This window comes from Lactuca sativa, chromosome 2 (assembly GCF_002870075.4).
Source record: "Lactuca sativa cultivar Salinas chromosome 2, Lsat_Salinas_v11, whole genome shotgun sequence".
In the NCBI taxonomy this organism is placed as follows: Eukaryota; Viridiplantae; Streptophyta; class Magnoliopsida; order Asterales; family Asteraceae; genus Lactuca; species Lactuca sativa.
Window position 1 is genome coordinate 233,642,291 of NC_056624.2, and position 20,268 is coordinate 233,662,558.

At 45.9% G+C, this 20,268-nt stretch overlaps 1 protein-coding gene across 1 annotated transcript; it reads left to right on the forward strand.

Moving 5' to 3' along the window:
• Positions 1 to 15,804: 15,804 nt before the first annotated feature.
• LOC111888859 (probable pectinesterase/pectinesterase inhibitor 34) lies at positions 15,805 to 19,827 on the forward strand. The gene is made up of 3 exons (XM_023884985.3): positions 15,805 to 16,957; positions 17,663 to 17,802; positions 18,922 to 19,827. Exons 1-3 carry the CDS (start codon positions 15,987 to 15,989, stop codon positions 19,617 to 19,619), a joined length of 1,809 nt encoding a protein of 602 aa, XP_023740753.1. The 5' UTR covers positions 15,805 to 15,986; the 3' UTR covers positions 19,620 to 19,827.
• The last annotated feature ends 441 nt before the right edge of the window (positions 19,828 to 20,268 follow it).

The following is a 20,268-nucleotide window of genomic DNA, read 5'->3' on the forward strand; positions in this document are numbered from 1 at the left end:
ACTTAATGGATTAAGCCCTTAATGGATTAAGTCCTTAATGGGTTAAGTAGGAACACTTAACCCTAATTGCCATTTCATGTGAAAACCCTATGTTTCACTTAGGCCTTGAGTTGGGACTTCCTATTGGGTTTTGCTAGTTGGACTATAGATGGGCTATCTAAGAACAAGTTAATGGACCAAAATAATTAGATGGGCTTTGGGATAATGCCCATGTGAGGACTGGGGCCCAATTTGGAAAATTAGGCCATAGATGGGCCATAACAGGGCCTTTATGATTATAAGAGATTGGGCGATTAGTATGCCAAGTGTTTGGACCAGGAGAATGGTTGGGCCTAAGGGGTAAGGCCCATGTGAAGGGTAGGGCCCAATTTGGAAAATTGGGCCATGTGTTGGGCTTTGGCCCGTTACTTGACTATTGGGTTTTTGTAGGGTGAGTTGGACCTTGGGCTTGGAATGTAACATCCTAAAAACACAACCAATTTAAAATTTTCAAAACAACCCGATTTTCATTAAAATGTTCACAAAAAGGTTTTCAATATAATTCATTTAAGTATTCCCAGAATCACGTTGTTACAAAATCATGAGGAACGGTACGATCGCGCCTTCGCCTTGCCACAGTCTCCTGAAGAACCTGAAAAACATTAAACCACAACTGTAAGCCCGAAAGCTTAGTGAGATACCCCCAAAATACCAACCACGCATACGCCTTTCCAGGCCGTGACCTTCCGGTCCAAAGCATATAAATCATACATAACAAAACAGATCATAGAACAGTCATGCATATCGGGTCTATCGTGACTGGTCCGCCTTATCAGGCCTTCAGTCCGTCGGATCCATCCTCCGGGTCTAGTCATGTCCTCCGAGTCTACAGTGGGGTTGGTCCGCCCGCATTGGGCCTTCAACCCACCTGGTCCACTCTCCGAGTCTACAGTGTGACTGGTCCGCCCGCATCGGGCCTTCAGTCATCCTGGTCCACTCTCCGAGCCTCGGCACGTCTGGTCCGCCCTCGTGGGGCCTACAGCCTATCCGGACCGCTCGCTGGGCCTTCGGAACAACCGGTCCGCCCTGGGTATCTTGGCCTACAGCACAAAGCAGGACCCGCCTCAACCCATCTCTAGTCCAAACAACCATGTGCACAAAACATACAGTCATATAACAGTCATAATCAACAAACCGAGTAAACAGATCACATAGCATATCATTACCCTAACCGGGCTAGCGCCCTATTCGATCACTAGCATAGCATTACTCAGCATATCGAGAACTGACCTTTGCAAGGTCCCCTAACATGTACCATCCTAACTACCAGGATGCAGACACAACCAGCACTAACATGATAAACGTAACCGAATCTCAATACAATAAAGGGCCGGCCTTGGTGCCTTAGACCCTGTTGATATAGTGAGGATAACTCACCTCGAACTGACGGCTGAAAAGATAAGATCCCGCTGCTCCGAACTCTGACACAACTCCTCCACTGAACATCAACAATAACCCAATAAACTCCCATGATTACCAAAATACCCCTGGAAGACAACTGGTCAAATCCTTGGTCAAAGACAAGGTCGAAGTCAACCCCTGACTGACCCTACTCGCCGAGTCAACCCTATGACTCGCCGAGTCCCCATACTCAGAACTTCGCTTAACCCGCGACCTAACTCGCCGAGTCACCCCAAGACTCGCCGAGTTCAACGACTCTGAGTCCACTCGCCCTTGACTCACCGATTCCTTAAGATTCCCTTTCTACACGTCGAGTATCCCCTTTTTACTCGACGAGTTCCTCCTGGAAGAATCGTGGGGCCACCCCGACTCAACTTGCCGAGTCTGAAGAACGACTCGACGAGTCCCAGTTAATCTTCAAGCTACTCGCCGAGTCTGAAGAACAACTCGGCGAGTCCATGCCATGCAGACGAGTAACTGCTTCCTGGGTTAGGTCTCGTCCCGAAGTACACATGCATGGGACCCTCTGGACCTCTAAAGGTCCTAATGCAAGACTATAATCGTGGGGTAACAAGGCATTTCTTCATCAAATCACTAAATGGGTCTATAAACCCTAATTTCATAAATACATCAAAATAACATATTTGGTCCGAGTATTACCTGAAAACGCACCCTCTGTGTCCCCCAAATCTCAGGACTCAATCCTCCTTGATATTCCTTTAGCCAAATCCCTCTTCTTCTTGCCTAACCAATTCTTCCAAGTTCCAAAGCTTTCTCCCTTGCTCTAGGCGTCCACAACGATTAGGGTTCTTCTCAATCGACCAAAAGACGGACAATGACGGCCTAAGGGGCGTTATATACGATCCAAAACCGAACGATTAGGGTTTCTGCTGAACAGCGTCGACTCGCCGAGTCCGCATCTGGACTCGTCGAGTCCAGTCGCGAACCCGCGACCAAATCTGCGATCCTACTCGGCGAGTCTAGGCTCCAACTCGCCGAGTCCCCTCTTAAATCACCCCCAAAAACATAATTATATCAATATCTGAAATTCCGGCTGTTACAACTCTCCCCCACTTAAATTAGGCTTCGCCCTCGAAGCCTTCGGCATCTCATCTTCAATCCACTTCCCACTCTGCGCCACTTGACCTTGACCGAGCCAAGCCCCTCAAAGTACAACCATAGAACCAGAAGCTCACTTTCTCATCCCATGCGGTGTTCCCACCACCTACTCAAACCGGCACCCATTGTACCCTCCGATAACCACACTCAACAACCGAGAATTACCCATGATGCCTTACTGCTCCTATTCTCATCTTCCACTTGACTCACATGGCTATAAAGCCACGCACCCTCGGATTCCCGATCCAAATTCCACTCTACCCTTATCATAACGACCGAAAGACTCATTCTTCCATTTCGGAGCAACTCCCCCGAGTTCCCCTATCGCAATCACACCTACATGCCGATCTAGCTCTAGCACCCTCAGGTGCGGATAACCTGATATATAGACGATATCCTCAACATCCTTCCAGGATAAACCACTGATACATACCCAGAATCCCTGATCATGATCTCACTGAGAGTCCAAGACTCTTGCTCTGCATCCCTTCCTAACTCCTCTCCCTGACTCCACGTCGCGATATTCCCTCTGCGCCCAAAGCAACATATCGAGTCGAATAAACTCATATTCCGCCGCCGCAACACACTACTCAAAGATCATCGACGGACCACTGCGATCGCAACTCTGCACTGCCGCTTTCACCTCCGTGAAACCCCACTTGTCTGCCCAGCCACCATGGGGCTCATCCTACGCCACATTACCACTTTAGGGCGTACCCAATATCCATGCATTACCGCTACTCTGGCTCTTAGCACAAGGACTCTCAAGCCCATGCACTACCTTCACTGCTCAAGATCGCTAGCCGGGGCCAGACCTCCCAATGTAATCCCATCGCGACATACGTAACCCGTAGCCTCTAACCGATTCAATATTACCCGCAGAGTCTTCAGCATGACTGGACCGCCTCCCCGGGCCTTCAGCCAATCTGGACCACTCTCAGAACCTTCAGCCAATCTGACTGGACCGTCCTCCGAGCCTTCGGCCTGACTGGTACGCCTACCGGCCTTCAGTCTATCCGGACCGCTCCACAATCACTCATCATTCCAACTATCTCTTCGGGAAATCCTCCCGTGCATACCGTTCTAGCCCTCTAGGGTTCCGAACTCTACCTCCATCATACATACTCGATCCCGGCCTGCACCCATGCCTTCCTCAATCAACTGCTCTAGGTCTGTATTTCGCCCCGCACGCCTACTGCTCACCCATCCGAGCCTGCTCCCATCTGATAGAAATACCGCTGAATTCCCAAGCGGCTAAACAACCTCCCATGCCCAACGACCATCCAGGGAATTTCCAATTCTCCCCCACTTAAGACGCTGACAGATAATCACCGGTCGCCATCACCGATCTCCCAAGGCACCTCGTAGGAATCAGCACATGCACTCCAAGTGCGTCTCACCAGTACCGACAACTTTCATACAAATCATGCTCCTACGCCGTACAACCCGCTCGAAAGCGACTCAATCTTCATCTTCCCATTCCTCAGATTGCAGAATCCAACTAGCCTCCAAACTAACACCGCATCCGCCACCAATCTTCTCAAAGATAATCAATGATGGCTCGAAGTACAATCCCAAAACCATAACGATCCCTCAAGGGACACAAGATACTAAAACCAAAATTCCGATCACCACTCGCCAATCCCTCAAGGAACAACGAATACCACAAGAAACCCGAAACGCAATTCCATAGCCAACCAACGAAACTAGCAGATAACAATACTCCACAACAAGCATAAATAATCAAAACATCAGAAAGAAACATACCCGCAACAGCAGCTGAAAAACACGACCCTAAGCCCTTGGGGGCTCCGCTCCACCCTGACCTCCACCTGTGATCCTCAACGTAGCCGGTGCTGGAGCCTGCACCGATCCTGCAGCAATCTGTGGACAGTTGACCTTCAAATGTCCAACCTGATGACAATGATAGCATATCCTCAAATCCCGAACCGGCACCGACTGCCGACAATCCCTCGCATAGTGTCCCTCCTTCCCGCACTTGCGGCATGCTCCACCGGACCGACAAACCCCGGCATGACCCCTTCCACACTTACCACAGACGTGGCCACCCTGATCTCCCATCCTGAAATCAACGGTCTTAGACCGTTTCGTCGCCGGCTGCGACTGAACCGGAGCTTGCCTCAGCTCACGCATCTGCAACTCAATCTCTAACTCACGCCGCCTGGCGGCCTCCTGCAACTCCAGCAAAGTCTCGCACCTCTGCGCAGACACAAACTGTCTGATATCCCTCTTTAGCATACTCAGATATCGGGACATCTGAGCCTGCTCCGAAGCGAACTCAGGACAAAACATCGCCCTCTCAGTAAACATCCTGGTGATTTCCGTCACCGATTCCGAGTCCTGCTTTAGCTCCAAGAACTCCTGAGCCAACCTCTCCCTCTCGACCTGTGGAACATAGCGAGTACTGAACATCTCCCTGAACCGATCCCATGAAATCGCAGCCCTCTGCGCATCCGAATACGATCCCGTGGTCAATCTCCACCAATCCTTTGCTCCGAGCCTCAACAGGTTCAAAGCACACCTCACCCTCTGATCAGCAGGGCATGAACAAGTGAAGAAACATCCTTCCACATCTGATAACCACCTCATAGCAACGATCGGATCCTGAACTCCATCAAAAGTGGGAGGCTTCGTATTATCGAAGTCCCGATACTGAAAACCTCTACTGGCTCCTCCTCCTGCCGCCGCTACTGCTGCGGTAGCCGCCGCGGCAGCCGTCTCCGTGAGAGCCGCATAACGCTCATCAAAATACTCCACCATGGCGGTCTTGATCGACCCAAACAACTCTGGCAGCTCGGCCCGAATCAATGCGGCAACCTCATCATGCAGAATCTCGCGAATCCTCGCATCCAACTCGTGCGTACTCATCTGACTGACAACCTCTGGCTGTGCAGACCCACTTGGAGCTCCCTCTCCTGCTCCTGATCCTGACCCGGATCCACCCCCAGCGTGCCCTGGAATCTCCATACTGAAAATAAAACACCAAACTCAGACATATTCCACTAACCGGGAACCAACTCTCATCCCAACCCTAGAGGTCATGATTTCCCTGATACGCGTATGAGTCCGTGCTTTCAGTAGTACGGGCCCATACTACCTTCCGCACCAACCCATATTTGTATGAAGTACTCCCACAACACTCTAGCGACACATATAACAACGCTCTATCCTCACCACTAGAGGAACACTAGAAATCTCTCGCAAGGAACCCTAGGCTAGCAGGCATCATAAATCAGGCAACTCATCAATAAATCCTGAAGATCCCTAGCCTAACTCTAGCATGCTGTTCTATCAAAGCTCAATAAAACAATTGCCATGTATGATATTTTGGGGTTACTTACTGGCTCCGGCTGATCGTACCTCCGCGTCCTCCTTTACTTGTTTTGAAAACCATTTTAATTTCTCTTTTTGAAAACTCTCCTCGATTTGAGACTGGAGTCACACAAGTGTTCCTCCAATTCACTCAAACCAAGGCTCTGATACCAACTTGTAACATCCTAAAAACACAACCAATTTAAAATTTTCAAAACAACCCGATTTTCATTAAAATGTTCACAAAAAGGTTTTCAATATAATTCATTTAAGTATTCCCAGAATCACGTTGTTACAAAATCATGAGGAACGGTACGATCGCGCCTTCGCCTTGCCACAGTCTCCTGAAGAACCTGAAAAACATTAAACCACAACTGTAAGCCCGAAAGCTTAGTGAGATACCCCCAAAATACCAACCACGCATACGCCTTTCCAGGCCGTGACCTTCCGGTCCAAAGCATATAAATCATACATAACAAAACAGATCATAGAACAGTCATGCATATCGGGTCTATCGTGACTGGTCCGCCTTATCAGGCCTTCAGTCCGTCGGATCCATCCTCCGGGTCTAGTCATGTCCTCCGAGTCTACAGTGGGGTTGGTCCGCCCGCATTGGGCCTTCAACCCACCTGGTCCACTCTCCGAGTCTACAGTGTGACTGGTCCGCCCGCATCGGGCCTTCAGTCATCCTGGTCCACTCTCCGAGCCTCGGCACGTCTGGTCCGCCCTCGTGGGGCCTACAGCCTATCCGGACCGCTCGCTGGGCCTTCGGAACAACTGGTCCGCCCTGGGTATCTTGGCCTACAGCACAAAGCAGGACCCGCCTCAACCCATCTCTAGTCCAAACAACCATGTGCACAAAACATACAGTCATATAACAGTCATAATCAACAAACCGAGTAAACAGATCACATAGCATATCATTACCCTAACCGGGCTAGCGCCCTATTCGATCACTAGCATAGCATTACTCAGCATATCGAGAACTGACCTTTGCAAGGTCCCCTAACATGTACCATCCTAACTACCAGGATGCAGACACAACCAGCACTAACATGATAAACGTAACCGAATCTCAATACAATAAAGGGCCGGCCTTGGTGCCTTAGACCCTGTTGATATAGTGAGGATAACTCACCTCGAACTGACGGCTGAAAAGATAAGATCCCGCTGCTCCGAACTCTGACACAACTCCTCCACTGAACATCAACAATAACCCAATAAACTCCCATGATTACCAAAATACCCCTGGAAGACAACTGGTCAAATCCTTGGTCAAAGACAAGGTCGAAGTCAACCCCTGACTGACCCTACTCGCCGAGTCAACCCTATGACTCGCCGAGTCCCCATACTCAGAACTTCGCTTAACCCGCGACCTAACTCGCCGAGTCACCCCAAGACTCGCCGAGTTCAACGACTCTGAGTCCACTCGCCCTTGACTCACCGATTCCTTAAGATTCCCTTTCTACACGTCGAGTATCCCCTTTTTACTCGACGAGTTCCTCCTGGAAGAATCGTGGGGCCACCCCGACTCAACTTGCCGAGTCTGAAGAACGACTCGACGAGTCCCAGTTAATCTTCAAGCTACTCGCCGAGTCTGAAGAACAACTCGGCGAGTCCATGCCATGCAGACGAGTAACTGCTTCCTGGGTTAGGTCTCGTCCCGAAGTACACATGCATGGGACCCTCTGGACCTCTAAAGGTCCTAATGCAAGACTATAATCGTGGGGTAACAAGGCATTTCTTCATCAAATCACTAAATGGGTCTATAAACCCTAATTTCATAAATACATCAAAATAACATATTTGGTCCGAGTATTACCTGAAAACGCACCCTCTGTGTCCCCCAAATCTCAGGACTCAATCCTCCTTGATATTCCTTTAGCCAAATCCCTCTTCTTCTTGCCTAACCAATTCTTCCAAGTTCCAAAGCTTTCTCCCTTGCTCTAGGCGTCCACAACGATTAGGGTTCTTCTCAATCGACCAAAAGACGGACAATGACGGCCTAAGGGGCGTTATATACGATCCAAAACCGAACGATTAGGGTTTCTGCTGAACAGCGTCGACTCGCCGAGTCCGCATCTGGACTCGTCGAGTCCAGTCGCGAACCCGCGACCAAATCTGCGATCCTACTCGGCGAGTCTAGGCTCCAACTCGCCGAGTCCCCTCTTAAATCACCCCCAAAAACATAATTATATCAATATCTGAAATTCCGGCTGTTACAACTCTCCCCCACTTAAATTAGGCTTCGCCCTCGAAGCCTTCGGCATCTCATCTTCAATCCACTTCCCACTCTGCGCCACTTGACCTTGACCGAGCCAAGCCCCTCAAAGTACAACCATAGAACCAGAAGCTCACTTTCTCATCCCATGCGGTGTTCCCACCACCTACTCAAACCGGCACCCATTGTACCCTCCGATAACCACACTCAACAACCGAGAATTACCCATGATGCCTTACTGCTCCTATTCTCATCTTCCACTTGACTCACATGGCTATAAAGCCACGCACCCTCGGATTCCCGATCCAAATTCCACTCTACCCTTATCATAACGACCGAAAGACTCATTCTTCCATTTCGGAGCAACTCCCCCGAGTTCCCCTATCGCAATCACACCTACATGCCGATCTAGCTCTAGCACCCTCAGGTGCGGATAACCTGATATATAGACGATATCCTCAACATCCTTCCAGGATAAACCACTGATACATACCCAGAATCCCTGATCATGATCTCACTGAGAGTCCAAGACTCTTGCTCTGCATCCCTTCCTAACTCCTCTCCCTGACTCCACGTCGCGATATTCCCTCTGCGCCCAAAGCAACATATCGAGTCGAATAAACTCATATTCCGCCGCCGCAACACACTACTCAAAGATCATCGACGGACCACTGCGATCGCAACTCTGCACTGCCGCTTTCACCTCCGTGAAACCCCACTTGTCTGCCCAGCCACCATGGGGCTCATCCTACGCCACATTACCACTTTAGGGCGTACCCAATATCCATGCATTACCGCTACTCTGGCTCTTAGCACAAGGACTCTCAAGCCCATGCACTACCTTCACTGCTCAAGATCGCTAGCCGGGGCCAGACCTCCCAATGTAATCCCATCGCGACATACGTAACCCGTAGCCTCTAACCGATTCAATATTACCCGCAGAGTCTTCAGCATGACTGGACCGCCTCCCCGGGCCTTCAGCCAATCTGGACCACTCTCAGAACCTTCAGCCAATCTGACTGGACCGTCCTCCGAGCCTTCGGCCTGACTGGTACGCCTACCGGCCTTCAGTCTATCCGGACCGCTCCACAATCACTCATCATTCCAACTATCTCTTCGGGAAATCCTCCCGTGCATACCGTTCTAGCCCTCTAGGGTTCCGAACTCTACCTCCATCATACATACTCGATCCCGGCCTGCACCCATGCCTTCCTCAATCAACTGCTCTAGGTCTGTATTTCGCCCCGCACGCCTACTGCTCACCCATCCGAGCCTGCTCCCATCTGATAGAAATACCGCTGAATTCCCAAGCGGCTAAACAACCTCCCATGCCCAACGACCATCCAGGGAATTTCCAATTCTCCCCCACTTAAGACGCTGACAGATAATCACCGGTCGCCATCACCGATCTCCCAAGGCACCTCGTAGGAATCAGCACATGCACTCCAAGTGCGTCTCACCAGTACCGACAACTTTCATACAAATCATGCTCCTACGCCGTACAACCCGCTCGAAAGCGACTCAATCTTCATCTTCCCATTCCTCAGATTGCAGAATCCAACTAGCCTCCAAACTAACACCGCATCCGCCACCAATCTTCTCAAAGATAATCAATGATGGCTCGAAGTACAATCCCAAAACCATAACGATCCCTCAAGGGACACAAGATACTAAAACCAAAATTCCGATCACCACTCGCCAATCCCTCAAGGAACAACGAATACCACAAGAAACCCGAAACGCAATTCCATAGCCAACCAACGAAACTAGCAGATAACAATACTCCACAACAAGCATAAATAATCAAAACATCAGAAAGAAACATACCCGCAACAGCAGCTGAAAAACACGACCCTAAGCCCTTGGGGGCTCCGCTCCACCCTGACCTCCACCTGTGATCCTCAACGTAGCCGGTGCTGGAGCCTGCACCGATCCTGCAGCAATCTGTGGACAGTTGACCTTCAAATGTCCAACCTGATGACAATGATAGCATATCCTCAAATCCCGAACCGGCACCGACTGCCGACAATCCCTCGCATAGTGTCCCTCCTTCCCGCACTTGCGGCATGCTCCACCGGACCGACAAACCCCGGCATGACCCCTTCCACACTTACCACAGACGTGGCCACCCTGATCTCCCATCCTGAAATCAACGGTCTTAGACCGTTTCGTCGCCGGCTGCGACTGAACCGGAGCTTGCCTCAGCTCACGCATCTGCAACTCAATCTCTAACTCACGCCGCCTGGCGGCCTCCTGCAACTCCAGCAAAGTCTCGCACCTCTGCGCAGACACAAACTGTCTGATATCCCTCTTTAGCATACTCAGATATCGGGACATCTGAGCCTGCTCCGAAGCGAACTCAGGACAAAACATCGCCCTCTCAGTAAACATCCTGGTGATTTCCGTCACCGATTCCGAGTCCTGCTTTAGCTCCAAGAACTCCTGAGCCAACCTCTCCCTCTCGACCTGTGGAACATAGCGAGTACTGAACATCTCCCTGAACCGATCCCATGAAATCGCAGCCCTCTGCGCATCCGAATACGATCCCGTGGTCAATCTCCACCAATCCTTTGCTCCGAGCCTCAACAGGTTCAAAGCACACCTCACCCTCTGATCAGCAGGGCATGAACAAGTGAAGAAACATCCTTCCACATCTGATAACCACCTCATAGCAACGATCGGATCCTGAACTCCATCAAAAGTGGGAGGCTTCGTATTATCGAAGTCCCGATACTGAAAACCTCTACTGGCTCCTCCTCCTGCCGCCGCTACTGCTGCGGTAGCCGCCGCGGCAGCCGTCTCCGTGAGAGCCGCATAACGCTCATCAAAATACTCCACCATGGCGGTCTTGATCGACCCAAACAACTCTGGCAGCTCGGCCCGAATCAATGCGGCAACCTCATCATGCAGAATCTCGCGAATCCTCGCATCCAACTCGTGCGTACTCATCTGACTGACAACCTCTGGCTGTGCAGACCCACTTGGAGCTCCCTCTCCTGCTCCTGATCCTGACCCGGATCCACCCCCAGCGTGCCCTGGAATCTCCATACTGAAAATAAAACACCAAACTCAGACATATTCCACTAACCGGGAACCAACTCTCATCCCAACCCTAGAGGTCATGATTTCCCTGATACGCGTATGAGTCCGTGCTTTCAGTAGTACGGGCCCATACTACCTTCCGCACCAACCCATATTTGTATGAAGTACTCCCACAACACTCTAGCGACACATATAACAACGCTCTATCCTCACCACTAGAGGAACACTAGAAATCTCTCGCAAGGAACCCTAGGCTAGCAGGCATCATAAATCAGGCAACTCATCAATAAATCCTGAAGATCCCTAGCCTAACTCTAGCATGCTGTTCTATCAAAGCTCAATAAAACAATTGCCATGTATGATATTTTGGGGTTACTTACTGGCTCCGGCTGATCGTACCTCCGCGTCCTCCTTTACTTGTTTTGAAAACCATTTTAATTTCTCTTTTTGAAAACTCTCCTCGATTTGAGACTGGAGTCACACAAGTGTTCCTCCAATTCACTCAAACCAAGGCTCTGATACCAACTTGTAACATCCTAAAAACACAACCAATTTAAAATTTTCAAAACAACCCGATTTTCATTAAAATGTTCACAAAAAGGTTTTCAATATAATTCATTTAAGTATTCCCAGAATCACGTTGTTACAAAATCATGAGGAACGGTACGATCGCGCCTTCGCCTTGCCACAGTCTCCTGAAGAACCTGAAAAACATTAAACCACAACTGTAAGCCCGAAAGCTTAGTGAGATACCCCCAAAATACCAACCACGCATACGCCTTTCCAGGCCGTGACCTTCCGGTCCAAAGCATATAAATCATACATAACAAAACAGATCATAGAACAGTCATGCATATCGGGTCTATCGTGACTGGTCCGCCTTATCAGGCCTTCAGTCCGTCGGATCCATCCTCCGGGTCTAGTCATGTCCTCCGAGTCTACAGTGGGGTTGGTCCGCCCGCATTGGGCCTTCAACCCACCTGGTCCACTCTCCGAGTCTACAGTGTGACTGGTCCGCCCGCATCGGGCCTTCAGTCATCCTGGTCCACTCTCCGAGCCTCGGCACGTCTGGTCCGCCCTCGTGGGGCCTACAGCCTATCCGGACCGCTCGCTGGGCCTTCGGAACAACTGGTCCGCCCTGGGTATCTTGGCCTACAGCACAAAGCAGGACCCGCCTCAACCCATCTCTAGTCCAAACAACCATGTGCACAAAACATACAGTCATATAACAGTCATAATCAACAAACCGAGTAAACAGATCACATAGCATATCATTACCCTAACCGGGCTAGCGCCCTATTCGATCACTAGCATAGCATTACTCAGCATATCGAGAACTGACCTTTGCAAGGTCCCCTAACATGTACCATCCTAACTACCAGGATGCAGACACAACCAGCACTAACATGATAAACGTAACCGAATCTCAATACAATAAAGGGCCGGCCTTGGTGCCTTAGACCCTGTTGATATAGTGAGGATAACTCACCTCGAACTGACGGCTGAAAAGATAAGATCCCGCTGCTCCGAACTCTGACACAACTCCTCCACTGAACATCAACAATAACCCAATAAACTCCCATGATTACCAAAATACCCCTGGAAGACAACTGGTCAAATCCTTGGTCAAAGACAAGGTCGAAGTCAACCCCTGACTGACCCTACTCGCCGAGTCAACCCTATGACTCGCCGAGTCCCCATACTCAGAACTTCGCTTAACCCGCGACCTAACTCGCCGAGTCACCCCAAGACTCGCCGAGTTCAACGACTCTGAGTCCACTCGCCCTTGACTCACCGATTCCTTAAGATTCCCTTTCTACACGTCGAGTATCCCCTTTTTACTCGACGAGTTCCTCCTGGAAGAATCGTGGGGCCACCCCGACTCAACTTGCCGAGTCTGAAGAACGACTCGACGAGTCCCAGTTAATCTTCAAGCTACTCGCCGAGTCTGAAGAACAACTCGGCGAGTCCATGCCATGCAGACGAGTAACTGCTTCCTGGGTTAGGTCTCGTCCCGAAGTACACATGCATGGGACCCTCTGGACCTCTAAAGGTCCTAATGCAAGACTATAATCGTGGGGTAACAAGGCATTTCTTCATCAAATCACTAAATGGGTCTATAAACCCTAATTTCATAAATACATCAAAATAACATATTTGGTCCGAGTATTACCTGAAAACGCACCCTCTGTGTCCCCCAAATCTCAGGACTCAATCCTCCTTGATATTCCTTTAGCCAAATCCCTCTTCTTCTTGCCTAACCAATTCTTCCAAGTTCCAAAGCTTTCTCCCTTGCTCTAGGCGTCCACAACGATTAGGGTTCTTCTCAATCGACCAAAAGACGGACAATGACGGCCTAAGGGGCGTTATATACGATCCAAAACCGAACGATTAGGGTTTCTGCTGAACAGCGTCGACTCGCCGAGTCCGCATCTGGACTCGTCGAGTCCAGTCGCGAACCCGCGACCAAATCTGCGATCCTACTCGGCGAGTCTAGGCTCCAACTCGCCGAGTCCCCTCTTAAATCACCCCCAAAAACATAATTATATCAATATCTGAAATTCCGGCTGTTACATGGAACCTAATTATTAATCGGGTATTGTTTGATGTTGACAGTTCGGGAATCTGTCAACCAGTAGCTGGGTTTTATTCGCGGGACTTCAGCAGTGTCAGGTGAGTTCTCCTCACTATACTGACAGGGTCTATGACATTAGTTCGGTCCCTCCAGATTAATATTCAGGTAGTTATTGATATGTTGTATGCATATATGATTCGTTAGATTGGCATCCTGGTAGATAGGATGGTATTATGTAGTATGTGGTATGATATGTTAGATCGGTATCCTGGTAAATAGGATAGTATTATATGTTATGTGGTCTGATCTGTTAGATCATTTTGTTGTTTATAGACTGCTATGTGATTATCTGTTATATGTGCACATGTTGTTTGGCGATTAAGGCTTATCTGCTTTGTGCGAAAGCCAATATACCTGGGCATTCCAACCTGTTGGTTGTAGGCCGTGAGTATTCCATCCCGAGGATGATTGGACTCGTAGTATGTGGGCATTCCAACCTGGTGATTGTGGGCCTGGGGTATTCCAACCTGATGGTTGATTGGACCCGTAGTGTTTTGGCATTCCAATCTGTTGGTTGAGGGCCTGAGGTATTCCAACCCGATGGTTGATTGGACCCATAGTATGTTGTTCTTGTTGATATGATATTGTTATGGTTTGTATGAGTTTTTTGGGGGTAACTCACTAAGCCTTCGAGCTTACATTTATCGATTATTGTTTCAAGTTCAGCGGATGACCGCGGGAAGGCGAAGGCGTGACCGTACACTTCCTCATATTTGATTTGGGTTTCTTGGATACTATAATATGAAACTATTTTGAAAACAAGTTGTAATAAAATAATGGTTTTTTGGATATTTGAAAAAGTTTTTAATTGGCTTGAATTTTATGGGTGTCACAAAAATCAAAATCACGATTCACACTTCTGTTCTCGTCATTCATAACAGAAAAAAAAACCTAGGCTCGCTCTCATTGTTTCAAAATCAACCAATCTTCTCATCTATTTCCAAACTCGAAATCACTTATGTCAATCCTTCATCTTGTTTCAAACTTTCAAAAATTAACCATTCATATTGTCTCTAAGGATTCACGAATTCCTACTTTGTCTAGTTATGGAAAATTGGGGTCTAATTCAAGAAACTCAAGTAAGAAATTAATTCTCATTATGTTAATCTACTATGTAAATGTTATTATTTCAATGTGTTATTATGTTATGTTAGTCTTTGAATGTTTTATGTTGATGTATAAAAGTACATTGTTATTCTATTATTCGGATTATAGAATCTTAATACGGTTTATTTGGGTTTTTTCGGTTATATTAGGTCTTTAATCATCTTGTATATGTTATTTGGGTAATAACCGAACCGAACGGATTAATACCCAAACCGAACCGAACCCGTATTGGTTAATCGGTTCGGTTTTCGGTTCATTCAATTACCCTTATTCGGTTTTTTGGTTATTTGGATTCGGGTTGGGTCGGTTCGGTCCGGTTCCGACCCGAATAACATCCCTATACCAAGCTGACATGGTATGTCATATTAGCAGTTACAACTAAGTAAGCATTTGAGATGAGGTGGTGGCCAGAAAATTTCATAAAATTCCAAAAATGACAAAATCTTGGCAAATATGAAGCATTAAAAGACCTAAAAAACCACTTAGGGTAATACCGACAAAAAGTTACAAAATTAAGGGCTTTTATGATATTTGGCCATCAAACTAAATATAATATAGTTATGTTAACTGAAGTATTTATTATTTGAATTTAAATATATTGAAATCTAGACTAAATATAATTCATTTATTTTTTTATTTTTTAGTTTTTTGAACCACAAATATAATCTACTATTAAACTACTTTTAATTTACAATTATATTGAACCCTTAACCTGAAAAAGAAAGCACAACATAATACCGTTGTGGGGGAGAAACCTTGGTAATTAAATATTTTAGCTGAATTATTTAGTTCTTATATCGACTATATTTGAATATAATCTTTGTAACTAATACAAAAGTAAACAAGAAAAAACAATACGGCAAAAAAAAAAAGGTAAACAGGGGAATGGATAATTGGGTGCCGGTAGTTGCCACCAGCTAAGCCCTCAGACATCGACTTCACAACAACTGCTGCTACTGCCATTGCTATTACTACTGCCGCCCCATATACATATATATAGTTTATAGTTTATATACACACACACACCAAATCACTTCACTCATTTAACCATCATCACCACTTTCGATCGATTCTCATCTGAAATTAAACATGGAGTACGGCAGGCTCGGCAAGTACCAGCCGGGAAAGAACCGACCTGATACTCCATTAACGCCAAGTGATTATTCCATCCACTCATCTTCAGGGTCAACAACCAACTCTAGTTCAAAAATAAAGCTGCTTCTCATCTTTGCATTCACACTCATTGTCGCGTCGGCGGTGTCGGTGGGTTTGGTGATGCGTCTCCGAACTAAACCCCACGAAGAATCTCAGTCAATAATTCACCCCCGGCCGACGGAAGCCATGTCACGAGTTTGTGGTCGGACACGTTACCAGAATCTGTGTATGAAGTCGCTTCTGGATTTTCCGGGATCACTGAGCGCGTCAGATAAAGACATGATCCACATTTCGGTGAACATGACGCTGCAGCGCGTCGGAAAGGCGTTGTACACGTCAGCCGGGATTAGTAATGTTCAGATGAACACACGTGTACGATCGGCATATGAGGACTGTCTCGAACTTCTTGAAGACTCCGTGGACCAGCTTTCACGTTCACTGTTTTCGGTGGCTCCGTCTGTCGGTGTCGGTGGCAAAAACGGGCAGCAGCGCGTCGGGTCAACACAGGACGTGATGACGTGGCTCAGCGCTGCGCTCACGAACCAGGACACGTGTACGGAAGGTTTGTCGGAGGTGGAAAACGGGTACGTGAAAAAGCAAATGGAGGAGAAGCTAAAGGACTTGTCGCAGCTGGTGAGCAATTGTTTGGCGATATACGCGGCGGCGAGCGACGGTGATGATTTCAATGGAGTTCCGATACAGCACCGACGTAGGAGGTTAATGTCGTATCCGAAGTGGTTGGGTAGGAAGGAGAGAAGGTTGCTGCAGTCGCCGGTGGCCGCCATTCAAGCCGACATAGTGGTGTCGAAGGACGGCAATGGGACGTGTAAAACGATCATGGAGGCGATAAAGAAAGCGCCTGAATATAGTAGCCGCCGGATCATAATCTACGTGAAGGCAGGAAGGTAATTTTCCAAATCACTTTTTAGGTAAAACGCGTCATTTCATTATTTCCTTTTTTATGTTCAATCACATGCATTTCTAGTTATTAGCATTTAGCTACATGGATGATATTAGGAATTATATATCCTCTTAAGCTTAATTTTATTAATAATGATAATGGTAATTGGTAACTTATTTTTTATATAGAACTGAATGACGTACCGAACAAACAAAATGTGGGGACAAGAATAACTTTTTTATTAAATGAAAAGGTTGGACTTTAAATACTCTCATAAAATGTGATTGATATCACGTTAAAACTTAATGATGGTTCCTTTGTGTTGAATGCAAAAAGATTAGAGAAATTTTGTTACGTAAGGTAATAATTATGCAATAAGATCTAGTTGATTAACTTGCTTCCTTTTGACTAATTAATTGTGGCGTTTTTGTTTCAATATAAAATCGATAATTATATAACAAACTATGTAAAAATAGATATAATTAAAGAATGTTGGTGGATATATATGATGTTGAAATTGGAATGGAAAATATGTCGCGTTCCAATTTCTCTCGAGTACTTTTATAACGAACCAATTTAATTAAGATTGGGACGTGGGTCATCATCATATATTTATGATGATATTTTTATTAACGCAAATTTGCTAAAAAGTAAATTTGCAAATTGTCTTTGATGCTAACGTTTCATCTTTGTGTTTTGGGAATGCCAGATATGAAGAGAATAATTTGAAGGTAGGGAGGAAGAAAACGAATTTGATGTTCATAGGGGATGGGAAGGGCAAAACCGTCATTACAGGAGGAGTAAGTGTAGTGGCTAACAATGTCACAACTTTCCACACCGCGTCTTTCGGTAAATATTCCTTTTTTCCACTTTTATCCCCGTTTCCCTTTTTGTCGTTTTTATCTTCACATGTTAATCTCCTCTACTCGTTTGACTAAATTACCCTCCTGTTTTCGTGTAAAAAGGTAAAAGGGAAAAGCTACTTTCCAAATCAAGGATAATCCTAGAATTTTGCGATTATTACCATTTTGCCCTAATGACTTTTTCAAGTACTATAACCCTAATGACTTTCTCTTTTGGGAATTTGATTTTAAACATATCAATTTAACATAATATCATAAAATCTTATGATTGTTTTTTGTAATTTTATTATTTTTTTGGTTTGTATTTTCATTATTAAAGAAAACCTGAGGCTAGAAACTGAAAACAAGAATATTAATGGAGTCACATTACTTGTTGGGGGTCATGGGTATCCAATGCAATGCAAGTAAGTCCATATGGTCAAGGTATTTTAAATTCAAATTATAATCATCAACACCCACCTCCCCATCTACTCTTCTATCCATTCCAATACCTTTTTTTTAAGATAAGTATTAATTGAATTATATGTTTTTCGTTTTATTAAGTATATAAATGGTTTAACTGTAATTGGTATTTTCAATTTTGGTTGTTACACACTCACAGTTTTTACATGAAAGTGTATTGTTCGATTTAATAGGATTGTCGGTAGTGGAGCAGTAAGTCTACAAATAAATAAGAGTTAATTACAACTTTTTTTTTCTTTTGATATTATAAGTTTTTTGTTTTGTACCATTTAACTTAACTATGTAAATTGGAAGGAAGACAGCCACAAACTTGCTGACCCCACTCTGACACTGTACAACAGGATGAAAGCTTAGTCCAACTAGTAAATGTATATGACTTATTTGGCACATAAAAATAGAAATTAAAAAATCATTAGTCAAAAAGTAGATTCTTAATTAGTTTAAAGTAAACATAAAACCACATGTGTAAGTGTAACCGATCATATTAGTTTTGAAACATTCGAACAATATACCAAAAAAAGAACCTTTTGTTATTAAATTATATATAGTTGTTTATAATGTATTAAAAGAGCACCATATTCATATCATATATAAGATTGCTGACGTGTGTTGTGTTAAAAACATTGAATAATTTGAAAAACAGCGGCGACCGGCGCTGGTTTCATAGCAAGGGACATGACATTCGAGAACTACGCCGGCCCTGCGAAGCACCAAGCCGTAGCACTAAGAGTTGGTGCAGACCACGCGGTGGTTTACCGCTGCAACATCATCGGATACCAAGACACGTTGTACGTTCACTCTCAACGCCAATTCTTCCGTGAATGCGACATCTACGGGACCGTCGATTTCATCTTTGGAAACGCCGCGGTGGTCTTTCAAAACTGCAGCATGTATGCCCGAAAGCCCATGGCCCTCCAAAAGATCACCATCACCGCCCAAAACCGGAAAGACCCGAACCAAAACACGGGGATTTCAATCCATGCTTGCCGCCTCCTCGCCCAACCGGATCTGGAGGCATCGAAGGGTAGTTTCCCGACGTATCTTGGGCGGCCATGGAAGCTGTTTTCCCGGACGGTGTACATGTTAACCTACATGGGGGACCACATTCACCCTCGGGGTTGGCTCGAATGGAACGCAACCTTCGCGCTTGATACACTCTACTACGGTGAGTACATGAATTACGGGCCAGGTGGCGCCATCGGCCAACGGGTCAACTGGCCAGGGTATCGTGTTATCACCACCACTGTCGAGGCCAGCCGGTTCACCGTTGCACAGTTTATATATGGGTCGTCCTGGTTGCCTTCTACCGGAGTTGCGTTCTTAGCTGGTTTATCTGAGTAATTAATTCTATATATATATCTCTCTAATAATTAACACTTGAAAAAAAAATATTTTTCCATTTATATATAGGTGTTGAATTAAAAATAAACATGAAAGAGAAAAACTTATGCATGTTAATTAGTTGGATATAAGGTTAACGGACGTTGCAAAACATAGTCGCATAGTACCATCTTGTACTATAAATAATATTCCTTTGTATTTGATTTAATATTTTCTTTGGATTACGAATTCAGTAAACAGTCTTGAATTATTTGAAACGGAAACAAAACATCTTTGTACTTGTACGTACGTAAATCAATATCATGTATGTGCTTACGAATTCATTATCAGCTTATCATTTTTTAACACCAAAAATATCAATATTCTTCAAATGGTGCGTTAAAGCATATTTAGGCTCAAAAAATTAATTGACGATTTTTTTTTAGTTTTTTGTATGACTGCTGATGAACACGATCGGCAGTCATATAAACTGTTGATTGCTCATCAGCAGTCTATATGGTTGTCGGTTGTTCATCATCAATCTATATGATTGTTAATTGTATACATTAGTAGTCTATATAACTGCTGATTATGCATACATGCATATTTCAAAGAAAAAAAAATTCTTAAATCTTTTTTTTAATCTAGATATAACTTAAACACACCATTA

Coding starts and splice junctions, on each gene's coding strand:
- LOC111888859 (XM_023884985.3), top strand. CDS start 15,987: ATGGAGTACGGCAGGCTCGGCAAGTACCAGCCGGGAAAGAACCGACCT. Junction 16,958..17,662: donor ATCTACGTGAAGGCAGGAAG/GTAATTTTCCAA, acceptor TGGGAATGCCAG/ATATGAAGAGAATAATTTGA. Junction 17,803..18,921: donor TTTCCACACCGCGTCTTTCG/GTAAATATTCCT, acceptor TTTGAAAAACAG/CGGCGACCGGCGCTGGTTTC.